Raw genomic sequence first — 14694 nt, 5'->3', positions numbered from 1 at the left:
TGCGTGTTCTTTACGTAATTTTAAAAAGTTGAATACACACCTCCTAAATGCGTATTTCTTTACAAATTTTAAAAAATTGAATACGCACCTTCTAAATGCGTATTTTGTGGGTATTTTGGACGGAACGTACCGTCAATCAGCATTTTGGGCAGTTGGAGTGGGAAAATAATATATTTTAAGCATTCTTTCATCAAAAATTAAGTTTCACAATTTTCTAGTTTAAAAAATTATTGAAAAATAATGAAATAATTCAAAATATTCTATGGTGAATCACGTTATACAAAATTATTTTACGGAAAAATCAAATTTAAAATCATGTTTTTTAAAATTTCAAGTGTTGAAGTTTCTAAAATAGTTAAATATAATTATTCTTTTACATTAGTATTGGATTCTACATTTTTAAAATTAAAATTTATAGTGTGGGATCCCCTAAGCCCTAATAGAATAGAGGATTTTTTTTGTTGCTAATTAGAATAGAGGATTTTTAAGGAATCTTCGTATAACAGGGTTCTATATTTGTTTTTGTCATATTTGGTGATATTTTGAACTTCGACTTCCAGTTTTAAACGTTTTGACTTTTATTCAAAAAGGATTCTGAAAATTATCAAAGAGGGATTGATTTATTCTGTACAGCAACCAAAAATATTTTTTCCTTTCTAGCGCCTTACGAAAATTCTACATACATGTTTTTTTTAAATTTATTTAATATTGTTTTCAAAAAAAATAAAAATTATTTAATATTATTTATTGACGTTGCAAAACGTGTATTTCCCCAAACTTAAAATAAGAAAAAAGGCAAATAAAAAATAATAAAAATACGTGTTACTCGTATAAAATAAAATAAACGTACAGTGCACACATAACATACATGTCACTGTTAGCCCGAGTTGCAGGAGAGAGAGATTTGTAGCAGCAAAAACGAGAGAGAGAGAGAGAGAGAGGGAGAGATTAGTAGCAGTAAAAAACAGGGAGAGAGAGAGAGGAGAGAGAGGATGGTGGGGGAAGTAAAGAGGCATGAGATGATGCAAAATCTATTCGGTGACCAATCAGAGGAAGAAGACGAAGAAGAAGAAGAAGAAGAAATTGAATCGGAGCATGAATCTAATCGCCATCCCCCTGATTATGCTTCCGTAGCTCACTTAACCCCCCCCTTCTTTATAATTCCTATTTTGGGTTTTTTACATTATTTTTTCCTTGATTTAATCGTTGATTATTCTTAATTTGATTACTTATATATCTTGATTATGTTATTCTTTATCCCCCCATGCTTTGCTGTTAATTATATTTGTTATTAGGTGAATTTATATATGGTGTTATTGTTTTTTAGTTGTATCTCAATTGTTGTAAATTATATTGACTGTTATGTCACCCTTGTTTCTCTACTTATTATTGTTGTTTATTTATCATGTTTTACAATTTATATGTTTATAATTCGAGCTTTTATGTACTGTGTGCATTGCTCCAGGTATTTGCTCTTATGCTCTCGGGTTCCTTTATGCTTATTTCCATACAATTACTAATGTAAAATCTAAAATTTGTATGTTTTTATGCTTTATGAAGTTAATGGTAGATAGAGGTGGCCAGTAGTGCGGTCCGGGCGGTCCGGGCCAGGCTAATTACGGGTTGAACCCGCGAAAGATGAACACTGAACCGAACACACAAGTTCAACGAATCGGGCCGGGCCGGATTGAAACCGCCACACACGGACTCGTAACCGGCACTGGACTCATGAGCCGTGCTTCGCGGGTTGGAGATTGAATTAAGTGTTTGGACAGGGTTGGTCCACGTAGTATAGTATTACTCCATCCAAATCACATCTGCACTGTTTTTCATGTCTCCACTTCTCTCTCTAAACTCTCCTTTCATTCTTCCACCAGAATCTCTTCTTACTCTAAAACCCCTCTTCCCAAACACCCCCTTAACCCTAATTCTCACTTTTCTCTCCCTGAAAAAACTCACTTATATTTCTTGTTTTCTTGAAAAAACTCACTTCTATTTCTGTACCCAATTCATCTCTTGCTGCTGAGAAGCTTCTGGGCGTGCTTAATTCACCTGGGTCATCGGATAAAGATGAAGTTGGTGTTGCTAGTGATCTTCGGGTGTTTCTTAATGGTTTTAAATTGGTTGGTAAGAATGGGGTTAAGGTTAAGAATGAGGTTAAGGTTGGGCGCGTGAGGCACACCCGCGGGTTGTGCGTGCCGGGTCCGGTCCGGTCCCGGTTTTTTAAAAATGGATTCGTATTCGGCTCGTTGATTTTAGCGAATTGTGCGGGTTTGGACCGGCCCGGTTCGGGCCGAATAAATTCGGGTTTCCGTACGAGCCGGTCCCGAGCGGGCGGTTCGAACCCGCACAATTGGCCAGCTCTAATGGTAGATCATCTGCTGGTACTAGCACATTAGTTGACGGATTAATTTATATGTCTAGATTGTTCTTGATAGTGAGACACAAACACACACAAATCTTCTTATGGTGTTAATGACTTCATTCTGTCTGACTTGATGATACCTTTCAGGATGAAGGGGATGCAGGAATGGAACCTGAGGTAGAAGGCGAGGCTGAAGTACAAGGTCCGGGGGAAGTTGACGAAGAAATGGAGAGTGATGTTGACTTACATGATGCAGATCGGGTTCACAGGCAAAGCGAGGGTGAAAGGGAACAAAGTTCCCAAGAAGTGGAAGTTGGTGACCAGAGGGAAGAAAGTGAAAATAAAGAATTTGAGAGTGATGAGAAGGAAGAGTATCGCCAAAGAGTTGCAACAAGCAGGAGAAGGGATGTCGTCGAAAGTGCATCTGAAAGATCTGAGGAGAATCAGTATGCCGAAAATGAAGATGAAGAAGTTGATCAGACTAGAATTCAGAGGTATTATGCCAGCTAGGTTCAAACTCTTTTTAAATTGGTGTGAAGTATTATCCAACACCCTATTGAATTGTTTATTTGTTTTAGTTGTCATTTTATAATTTCAGTATCCTTTATTAACTTTTGTGTTGTCAAGTGTAATCCCATGGTTGATGTTTCTATACGTCATTATTATTATTAAAAGATTAAAAGTACGTTCTTTTCTTGGTTTTAAGTAAGAGAGTCGTAGGTTCTAAGCTTGGTTTGTTTATATAATGCTGCTCAATATTTCTGGCATAAAGCATTCCCAATTTCCCAAATTATTGTCCTGTATAATGCAACCACTTTGTATTTCGTGTGGGATTAATGTTGTTGGTGACATTTTGTAGTATGTAGTTAATGATATATATGCAGCACCGGACCTAATTTCATTGTCTTGAAAGGAAAGAGATGTAGACGTTCAGTATGTAAACAACTGTATAACCCACATCATTAAGCTATTTGAGAGCTTACAGATATCGTTTCCTTGAAATATATTATTGTTCTATACTCTACTAAACTAGCACATAGCGTGGTACCCTTGTAATATATTGTGTCCACAGGGTAGTTGTCACTTGTCGGGGGTGACATCCTAAAAACTTGTAAACAAATTTATGTGATTTAAAGTTTTTATAAAAGCATATAGGTCTAGTAACTTTCAATGTTATCTCTCACGGTCATCTATTTTAGTATATTGTTTTCATTATGCAATGAACTTATTTTCTTTAGTTACTTTCAAGTTTCAACAATTTGTCTAAAATATAGTCCGCTACATAGATGTTTTTTATTCGATTAGTGCTGCACTAAAATTTACGGACTACTATTTTTCTACATGTTCTTTTCACCTGCTGCACAGATTTTGATCTTTTAATATACTGACTGTAAAATTTTCCGCTTTGGGTTTAGATTACCTGTAGAAGAAGAAGATGAAGCTCACATTTCACACACAGCACCTGAGCTTCGTGATGTCTTTGGGGACTCTGATGATGAGGAACCAGAGTATGCAGTTGGAAATCAAATTGACCACGATTCTAATGTACATATGAGTTTCCATTTTTATCTTTTCATATTTGATTTATTTGTATCTTATGGTGCTATTAATGCTGTAATTATAGCAATTTAAGTACACTAAATATACTTTTGTCTACTATAGAGATCCCCTATTGATGAGGAGGGAAGCTATGAGAAAGGGCTCAGACCAGAGGATATGCTAGCTGATGAAGATGGTCACTATGAGTCTGAGGAAGAAAATGTAGTTTCTAAACACAAGGAGAGGCCAGTTGGCCCACCTCTGGAGCTAGAGATTCCACTGCGTCCTCCTCCAGCTCGTCCCGAGAAGGTTTTAATCACTGACATAGTGTCTACTTCTGCTTTGATTTCATATTTCTCCTCCCTTTTCTTTTACACAAATCTTCAGACTCCTTAGTCTGGTTACTTTAACATAGTTAACAACTTGAGACTAGCTTGTTTATTGCTATATAGTGCAATGATAAATGGATGACCGAGACATTCCATATTCACGAATGATAAATGATGCACATATTCCTCTACTCACTGTCGTTTTGCATTACTGGATTAGCACAATATCATCAGGATACATAATTAATACACTTAAATCGCGTTTCAGTAAGGAAGATTTCATCCATTTTCCCTTCATCTGCTTTTACATCTTGAGATGTGATCTCCTTCGTTAGGGCAATAAAAGTGGTGCTTGGTTATGTTAATACGGACTGCTCTCCTATATTTTTGCAGATGAATATGATTAAAGTTTCCAATATTATGGGGATTGATCCCAAACCATTTGATCCCAAGACCTATGTTGAAGAGGATGAGTTTGAGACGGATGAATCTGGATCCAAAAAACGTATTCGCTTGGAAAACAACATTGTGCGATGGAGGAATGTAAAAAACCCTGATGGCACAGTAACTGTAAGTAGCAATACATCATGCATGTTTTAAGTATTTTTCTTTGATTAATTAGTAAATTATGCGCACAACAGTATAATTTGGCACTATAGATAGATTAGTAGATTTTTTGGTCATTGTAACGATGCGTTGCCATTTTGAGAATGACTGATTGTTGATTCAAGCGGTGGGCACACGTTTGTGTAAGAAAATAATAGTTTACACTTTCTAATTTTCAAGCTTTGACTTCTTTCTTGTAGAGGGAAAGCAATGCCCGTTTCATTCGGTGGTCAGATGGCAGTTTACAGTTACAGATTGGTAATGAAGTCCTTGACATATCCGTCCAAGATGCGCAACATGATCAAGCACACCTTTTTCTTAAACACGAGAAGGTTAGATACTAAATATGTTTTCATTACCTTTAAGTATCATAGGTTATGACAACGAATGCCATTTGCAATGCCTGTTTGTTTGTACCACTACAATGTTGTACTGTCTCTCATTTATAAAGTTATGGTTTAAAAAATTAGTACGACACTGATATACATCTGATAGAAGCTAGAAATTTGTAATAAGTGATAATTAGCAGAGAAAGGCATTCTATGTTTGTGTATATTTTCAGTACAGTAATTTTTAGTCTAACAATTATCTTCACGGAGACTGTGTGTTATATTTACATCATTGCAAGTTAAAGGAATACTTGATTTTAGATATTCAGCCCTATATTACTGGAAACACTTCATCAAAGACATTTGTATGTACATAAGATAATTATTCTTATACTTTCTGTCATCTGACATATCTTTACGGCATCAATTCCCATCTAGCTTGGATGCATTTGTTACCATGAACCATGGCAGTGATATTGTCAGGAACTAGGGTTTCTGACTTAGATTTTTTTAGTATTTTTGTGATTTTCTGATTTATGAGAACTAGGAATGTAAACAAACAAAGATTATAGACTAGAATCTAGGTAGAATTAGGGAGATCAGATGAAGAACAGAGAGAGAAAGCACAGAGAATTGATTAGCTTGAAGAAGAAGACACAATTCTGTTATAGAGAGAGAAAGAGTTTAGAGAGAGAGAGAGATCTGATGGAAACTAATTCCTTTTCATATATTTGCATAATGGCACATTACAACTGCATAGTCTATTTATAAGCCTTGTATCACTAACTTGAGTAAACTGTAAAAGTACTGAATTACCCTTACTAACTACCCTTACTTCCTTAGTAATGCTTACTACTAATATAATACTACTACCTGTATCAACAGAAATCAGTTCTATATACCAGTTTTTTGTAATTTTTTTTGCTTTGTTTTGTATGAGAACTAATTAAGAAGTTTATCTGTTCTACCATATCATGCAGGGTATTCTGCAATCACAAGGAAGACTTTTGCAAAAGATGAGGTTCATGCCCTCTTCCTTGACATCTAAGTCCCACAGATTATTGACCGCCCTTGTTGATTCTCGGCACAAAAAGGTTTACAAAGTCAAGAATTGTGTCACAGACATTGACCCTGAGAGAGAGAAGGAGCAAAAGGAGCGGGTAATTAGTTATTGTTGCTTCTTTTCCATATGAAATTTTTATTAAATTGATTTAGTTTCTAATATTTTCCATTTTGTAGGCTGAAAGCCAAACAATAAGAGCTAATGAGCTTCTTAATCGGAAGAAGGAAAAGGTTAATAGAAAGTATACACAGACTGTTCGTAGGGAGCGCCAACTTTCCCCTGGTTTCTTGGAGGATGCACTTGAGGAGGCATGCTTTTTATCTATTTTCATTGTAACCTTTGTCAAAAGATGCAATATCTATCTGTCCGTCTTAATATGTTCTCCTCTTATTAGTCATTATTGATTACTACAAGCGAAGTTCCTTGTTATTTAAACATCTAGACCACATTTTTCTTGAAAAATAAGAAAAATAAAGCATTACTTATGTGTCTTGACTGTTGGTACACACATGACACTAAGGTACACACATTCACACTCTCATCATTACTTCATTTTGTGTTATTTATTAAATATTTTTTGGTTAGGTATATATAATAAAATTGAATGAGCAGCCTTGCCTCAACTGGATTTCAAACCCTCAACCTCTTATTTTCAAGTATTACTTATTTATTCGTATGCTAAACTGTGGAACTCGTAAACAAACTCTGCAATTAGAGTAATTTTTATTGATAGATATTTACTTATCCCAAAAATAATTTCTTTTCATTAATAATTTTGAATAGGATGAAGAACCCGATTATTACGAATCTCGACATCCTGCTCCAAGACGACGCTATGATGATGATTTGGAAATGGAGGCTAGAGCTGAGAAGCGGATCATCAATGCAAAAAAGGTATTCTATTTAAGTTGTTACATGGATTGTATATGCATCATATAACATTTTTAGCTTATGCTATATGTTTATTAATCTTGTTAGGGACACAAAGATATACCTCGCAAGTCTTCACTACCAGCTGCAAAATCATCTCGACGCCCAGTTGACTTTTCAGATAGTGAGAGAGAAGAGTCTGAGTATGAAACAGATGGAGAGGAAGAAGATAGGTCACCTGCACGTCGGATAGCCGGGGATCCAGAACTGGACGATGAAGAAGAGGAAGAGCCCTATGAAGAGGAGGAGGCTGCTGCTGATGACGCATCGGAGGAAGAGGTATGAAATAAAGTTATGTAAATTTGAATGTATTGTGGAATCTAAGGATAAGGTGCCCGTTGACTTACTGGTGTGGGCACTTCTCAGTATTGATAACAGATTGTAGTGGAATTCATTTCTGTATTCAGTAATGGTTGATACTTTGCTTTAATGGTCACTTATTAAGTTTAGCAAAAGAATTATAATCTGGAGGCTAAATTGGTCAATTTATTCCACTTGGTCAATTCATTCCACAAGTTGTCACTTCTATTAAACAAAATATACTAAAAATGAAAATTTTAAATTCAAGACAAAATGATTAGCTTAAGAATTTCGTTGTGGCTTCTGATCCCTCATGGTTTAAGATCAGTTTAATAAAACTATCTTTATACATATATGTAGTTGTGAATTAATTTTGAGTCAATTTATGGAAGCTTTTTTTTATTTGTCAATGCTGATGTACCTTTCAAACTGATGAAATATTGAAAGATGAGCCAAATGAACTCTTAACTTTTTATCGATTATTACTGACGTTGCTATATATTTTACCATTAATCTCTGCTAATCATTATTAATATGAATTTGTTAAATAATAATGGATTTCCTTTGGATGTTGTTTGGATGAACCGAGAAGCTAGAATTTTTCTGTTTGCGGATCTCTGGACTGACATTTAAGAATTCTCATAAATAATTTTGTAGCTCAATAAGTACATGATCAATATTATTATGAAAATATTGTCTTTAATTTTTCTATTTATATCAATATAATATAAAAACTTATACTTTAAAATTTTGAACTGTACTGTTTTAAATAATATATCATTGTAAAACTAGCCAGGAGGACATGTTCTATATACAGAGTACTATTTGTGTATAACAACAAAATGATTTTTTCAATAAAATATTTACAATATTACACAAGTTATTATATGGTAAACATTTAATCTATACACATTAGTGGGTTATAGGTGAGACAGGGAGGGACCTTCAACGTTCTTAATAAGTCCTGACATACTATTGACATCGATTTACATTGTTATGGACATAGTGAAATGAGGTTGCATTCAGTTAAAATAAAAGGAATGATACTGAATGTGGATGAGGCTGAAAAGAAAAATTAAAATTAGAAGAGATGGATGCTGGAGATGGTAAAGTTAAGAGCTAAGGATATTAGGGAAACGAAGAAGATAGAGATTTGTGCAAAAGATATGGTGTATGTTATTTGAATGAGCAATTTCATCTGAAAAAGGAAATAGAAGAAGGGCTAGCAATATTCACATGTCGGAATCGGCTTAATAAAGGATGTTATGATTAAATTTTAATGAACCTAGTAACTTTTTTTAAAATCCCGTTTTGTATAATTAAACTGAACACTATGGTTTACTATGTGCTAAATGCCTTATATCCCTTTGCACTCTCTTCTTTATCTAAAAAGATTATGTGATCTGAAATTATGTGTAAAATATCTATTCTTGAGTGTAACTATTAGAACATTCGCATCTACCTGATTTTTCATGTAATGTTTATCAGAAAGAAAGTATAGAACTAATATCCATTTTGAATTCCTCTTCTTTGAATAAAAGAAAAAACATTACATTTTGTAATCTTACAAGCGTTAACTAGTCGTGACAGATGTTATAGCTTAGGCCACTGATGCGATTTTTTAGGATTTTTTTGTTATACATTTTTATACAAAATATAGTACATATAGGTAAATATAATAATGTTGACTGTAGTAATATAAAAAGTAGCACGGAAACAATTTAATGACATAACTGGTGTATATATGTCGAAGCTTTTTCACAAAAATAACTTTCCTTTAAATTTGTAAGGTGGTCCTTTGGAAGTTAAATTCAAGCATTTAATATCTGGCCTTCACACGAAATTGATTAGTGTATGTATGTTAACATTGTCCAAATTTAATCCAACATCTCTTGGTGTAGCGGTTTGTCCTTCACTCCGTTTACGGATGTCGAGGGTTCAAACCTTGTCAAAGACAAGGCGGGTGTGTGAGTGTATATAACTAGCAAAAAAAACATTTTCCAAATTTATATTGCAACGAGAATTGTTTTTATACGGAGGATCATTTTATGTTTCACTAATATTGGTATATATGTTAATAATTTGTAATTTTGTTGCGAGTGTTCTCTCTCTCTCTCTCTCACCCCCCCTCTCTCTCCCCCTCTCTCCCTCCCATTAAAATGATGAGTTTTTTTAACATAAAACATATTTATAATCTTCTTGGTATGCATGTGGATATAAAGTAAGCACTAAGCATCTGAGTTGGCAGGTAATAGTGAACTGATGTGTACATATGTTTTTGCTACAACAAGTTAAATTTTAATATATAAGCAGTCAGACTTTTAGTTCTGTCTAAGTGTCTTTTTTAGCGGGATAACCATTTAGAGGTGTCAGACTTCTAATTCTGTATAAGTGTCTTTTTAAGTAGGCTAACCATTTAGAGGAACTAACTCACATCTTCTACCCTGCTACTCCGTAATGAGCTATATGATAACAAATCATATTTGTGCCACTGAAGAAGTTAGATCTGCTTCTCTCTTTTATGTATAACTTACAAACTTCCAAACTGTCACTGGTGAGCAAATATGTAAAGTGAAATTGTGCAGGCTTGGTAATTTTCTCTATTTATCCAAAAAACACTTCAAAAGTGAATCTTACAAAGAAACTCACTTTTGAAGATTTGACAATCACTTGTTGGCTAGTGCTTTACGAATTTGTACATGTATCGGTGGTTCTATACAGTAACTTATTTAATTAGTTTTCACACATCCGGTCCTAAAATATCCATGTAGCCCAGTAGATTAGTTGTTTGTATCTGGTAGAAGAAAATACATGTTATGATATATTGTATATATGTTTTTATTTTCTGTTTTTTCTCAACTCCTAATGATCTGTGAAATATATCAAGTTGCTCATGTCTTTTTTTCATGTGGGAATATTTCAGGAGCCAAATTACAAGGCTAAACAGTCGCAGCGAAATTTCAAGCGCAAGGAAATAGAGTCAGACGAGGAATCCCCTAAAAGAAAACCGGCAGCACATCGTCGCATGGCGGTTGTGTACGACAGTGACGAGGAATGAGAAATCCTTCATGTAAGTAAAGTAAGGTCGCATCTCTCTAATCCTTAAATGAAAATAAATTCATTCGTGAAAACTTTTACTCCTAAGGTTTATGTACTTGCATTTTATTCGACAAGAATATTATTAAGAAGTCAAACTTGGTATCCTTTTCATTTTGTATATTCTAATTACCATGTGTGAGGCTGAGTAATAATGTTGTAATTGTATTCATCAATGTCTCAGTCTAATGTGATACCTGGAATTAAGATTGAATATCATGTTTGAACATCGCCCTGCAGCTTGACATCAGGAAAAAGCTACCATATTTGATGTGCATAACATCAAATATGGTAGCTTTAACATCAAATATGGTACCATATTTGGGTATATAACATCAAAAATTTTAGATGCATATGGGGACTCTTCTTTAAAAGACTACTTTGGAGAAAAGAAACCATAAATTGTATCACATTGTTGGTTTGATTTATGTGATAATTTTTAAAAGTATGAGCAGTAGAGAGCGGTATAAGCAATAAGTATTAAATATGGTCTAAAATAGGTAGTATTAAGTCCTGTTCTGTAATTGATAGAGCATGTCTTGATTAACCGATAGTCTAGTTGATGCAGGACAGCCCATTAAGAAGCCTGAATAAACTATTTGGGAACAATATTTTAGCCTTTGGCAGCCCATTAATCAGAGTATTCTAGAATTGCTTAATTATGTAAATAATGATCTATTAAATTAGGAATAGTTATCTTTTAGGTTGTGTTTGGTTGGGGTGAATGGAATGGAATAGATGAAATTAAAGGAAATAAATGGGAGTTGGAGGGAAGATTTGAAAAAAAATATTAAATATGTGAAATTGTTATGATAAGAATTGTGAAGAAAATAGGTTGGTAAGGAATGGAGCATTCCATCTCAAATTGGGGGTGTTTGATTATTGTTTAGATGGTTAGGAATGGAATGGGTTAAAGAATGAAAATTTCAAAAATTTAATCATTTTAAATTTTATTCCATTTCATTCACCCCAACCAAACACAAGGTTAGAGTTCTATTTATATTAGGAAATATTGTTTTAGATTCATATAAATATTGATTGATTATTTTAATAAAATCAGAGTATTTTGTAATATTGAAAAGCTGTGTTTTATTCTCTTACGTGAGAATTGTTCTTGGGAAGTTATCCCAAAACCCTACTGCTAACTCTAGCCCCGATCACTAGTGGTATGGTCTAGAAAAGAGATAGATCATACCACTACTCTCGTGAGTAGGATGTCTTTTACGGAAACAGCCTCTTTACTCTCGTTATTGAAGCTAAGAATGTGTACATACCTTCCCCGGAACCTGCTTTACAAGCGGGATATAGTGGGTACTTTGCTTTCCTTCATTCTTTAACCGCAGCTCGACGCGGATGAAACTTGTTAACAGGCTGAAAATTGCAAGTTCTTTAATCTGCATATGTTATATTTCTTTCTAGGTGTTTTTAACATTAATTATATATGCATGCAACGTGCGAATGATATTTAAATATGCTATTATAAACACTTGATTTGTGTGATTACACGTTTCAAATTAAAATACTTGCTTTGTATTTCGATATTGTGAACAAGCTGCTCTGTCTCTTTATAGAAATTATTTCTTAGTCTCTTAAATATGTTAAGAAGTGAATAGTTTCAGACATATCAGATACTTAGTTTTTGGTCAAACAGTTTACTTTTAGAATTTGAATGGGTAAAAAGGGTGTGATATGCATAGCTTGCCAACTTACTAAATGTTACTGGATTGGAGCCCTCAAAGGGTATCCGCTGGCTATGCCTAGCAGAGTCAAATGTTATATATTAGTAGTTTATTACTTGCTTCTTGAAGTCTGTACATAGGGAGTGGCACAAGAAGTAAGATGCTTGATAGGTGTGCATTTTGTTATTTCTTAGTCTCTTTATAGAAATTATTTCTTAGTCTCTTAAATATGTTAAGAAGTGAATAGTTTCAGACATATCAGATACTTAGTTTTTGGTCAAACAGTTTACTTTTAGAATTTGAATGGGTAAAAAGGGTGTGATATGCATAGCTTGCCAACTTACTAAATGTTACTGGATTGGAGCCCTCGAAAGGTATCCGCTGGCTATGCCTAGCAGAGTCAAATGTTATATATTAGTAGCTAAACATATTACTTGCTTCTTGAAGTCTGTACATAGGGAGTGGCACAAGAAGTAAGATGCTTGATAGGTGTGCATTTTGTTATTATTAAGATGTGCAGGGGAAGGCTCTTACCTTTGAAGCTGTGAATGCTTGGTAATTTAGAGGGTGCTGCCTGAATGGCTATTTATTTCTTGTTCATGATTTGATTGAAAATTTGAATATTTGTGGTCAAAGGGATTATTGAGCTAGAAGTTGTAATAACGAATCATCAATTATTATTCAATTTAACAGTATAGGTAGTTGTTTTTATTGTTCCTTGTACAATTGATATACATTATATTCACCATGGTAAATTGAATTTTGCAGGAAATGCTCCCTCTTCCTTTGATTGAGAACTGCACAAACTTAGAGATACAACTTGGAAGCATATACAAATAAAAAACATTTATTTATCTTTTTATCTTTATGGTTCTCTTCTGGACAAATTGTAGTAGTAGTGAGGCAAAAGTTTCATAGATCAGTTAAAGTCCAGATTTGTTTCCTTTTTGTTGGATTTGCAACGGTTTTGCTTAAGAAAGTTTCCTGTTGGAATTGTGAGGATATTTGAATTTGGTTTTTACATTTTATAGACATATAAGTGAATTTGAGCATCTCTTGTATTAGAAGAATGGTGAGATATTGTTACGAGATTTGGTTTTAAACGAAAGGGCAACTCAAGGATATGGATTAAACTTAGCATTTTCTTATGTTGTCAAATATTAGTCTGTATCATGAATGATGGAACTACACGGTCAGAGATTTTCGCCTGTCAAAATATTCAGATGCAACCTTAGATAATATGGCCAAAGTTGCTATGCTGATGCAAGTGCAAGCTAGATTCAAGAATTGCTTGCATAAAACTGCTTGAAGTCGCTGCTCTGTCTTCCAAATCAAGAGTACATTTGATGATTTGAAGGGTTTAGTTATAAGTTATAACATGATCCGAAAAATCAAGTGAATGGTAGCGCATGTGTGAATTTTGAAAATACGATGATTTAGAGAAGGTTTAATATATAAAATGTAGTGCAAATGTGTTCGGAAAACAGATTGTTTTCTCCAAAACATTATTTTATTTTCGTGGGGTTTTCTTATCATCTCCTACATTATTAAACTTTTTTTTTTTTTTTAATTTTTTTTTATCGTAGGTAACCCGCAGCCGCGTATTAGGTAAACCCTACGGGCTCACGCAATAGCCTGTAAATCACGTGAATCAAGATAAATCGAGACATGCTCTGACTCAGGAGGCATAATCATAAATTCTCCTCCCGTGGGATTCGAACCGTTGACCAAGAGGATAGTTTTCCTCTATTTAACCAGCCGAGCCAACCCTTACGGGCACTTGTACTATGAGGGCTCAACATGAGGGCTAGCCTGCCTTTACTAGAAGTTGGAACCTTTGGTTCGAGCACTTGTACTATGATCAAGTGCCTTTTGTATGCTCTTTAAAGTTTGATTGTGTTAGTTGTACTATAATAATAAACTTTAATCAAACCATGCAACACTTGGCTGGTATTACAAAGTAATGAAAATGATAGTCATGTGTGACAAGTGCATACAAATACATGGTTAACAATTCATTGCCACTGTTTTAATTTGGTAAACATCATTTTGTATTGAGTTTAGGAATGTTATCTATGTTAATCAAGGAGTATTTATTTCAAACTCCAGTGCTCAGTATTCGAAAATAATATAAGATTCAGTTTGTTACTCTAGTAGTTCTGATATTTGGAAAAAATTAAAATTGAAATAAAAAAGAACACTATTCAAGAAAAGAAGCTCTTTTTTCTTCTTGTTGAATAAAAAGAATAGTTTTAGTGATCAAACTCAATTAATCTAGATTTATAATGAGTCAGGTAAAATGCTATAATCCAATAAACCTAACCTATATCATTATTTTCAGATGGTTTTGCTTGAAGCCATATGATTCCTGTCTGTAGTTGGACTGACCAATAAATCTGTAATTATTAGTTGGATTAGCAACACTTGTTTCCAACCAATGACTAATGGCCACATCTCT

The 14694-nt window shown here is 34.0% G+C and overlaps 1 protein-coding gene across 2 annotated transcripts; it reads left to right on the top strand.

The window, feature by feature from the left end:
* The first annotated feature begins 861 nt into the window (after positions 1-861).
* LOC141713096 (protein LEO1 homolog) lies at positions 862-13373 on the top strand. 2 transcript variants are annotated; one of them, XM_074516338.1, is made up of 12 exons: positions 862-1130; positions 2513-2859; positions 3781-3910; positions 4028-4213; positions 4627-4803; positions 5040-5171; positions 6149-6328; positions 6408-6539; positions 7015-7125; positions 7210-7440; positions 10385-10531; positions 13005-13373. In XM_074516338.1, exons 1-11 carry the CDS (start codon positions 993-995, stop codon positions 10517-10519), a joined length of 1899 nt encoding a protein of 632 aa, XP_074372439.1. In that variant the 5' UTR covers positions 862-992; the 3' UTR covers positions 10520-10531; positions 13005-13373. The 2 variants fall into 2 exon arrangements, with proteins under 2 accessions (XP_074372439.1, XP_074372438.1); XM_074516337.1 differs by having other exon boundaries at positions 10385-10540.
* The last annotated feature ends 1321 nt before the right edge of the window (positions 13374-14694 follow it).

The sequence above is a fragment of the Apium graveolens genome, chromosome 3, assembly GCF_009905375.1.
Source record: "Apium graveolens cultivar Ventura chromosome 3, ASM990537v1, whole genome shotgun sequence".
Lineage (NCBI taxonomy): Eukaryota > Viridiplantae > Streptophyta > Magnoliopsida > Apiales > Apiaceae > Apium > Apium graveolens.
Note: the sequence above shows the minus strand (reverse complement) of the source record. Positions and strands in the feature narration are given on the sequence as shown.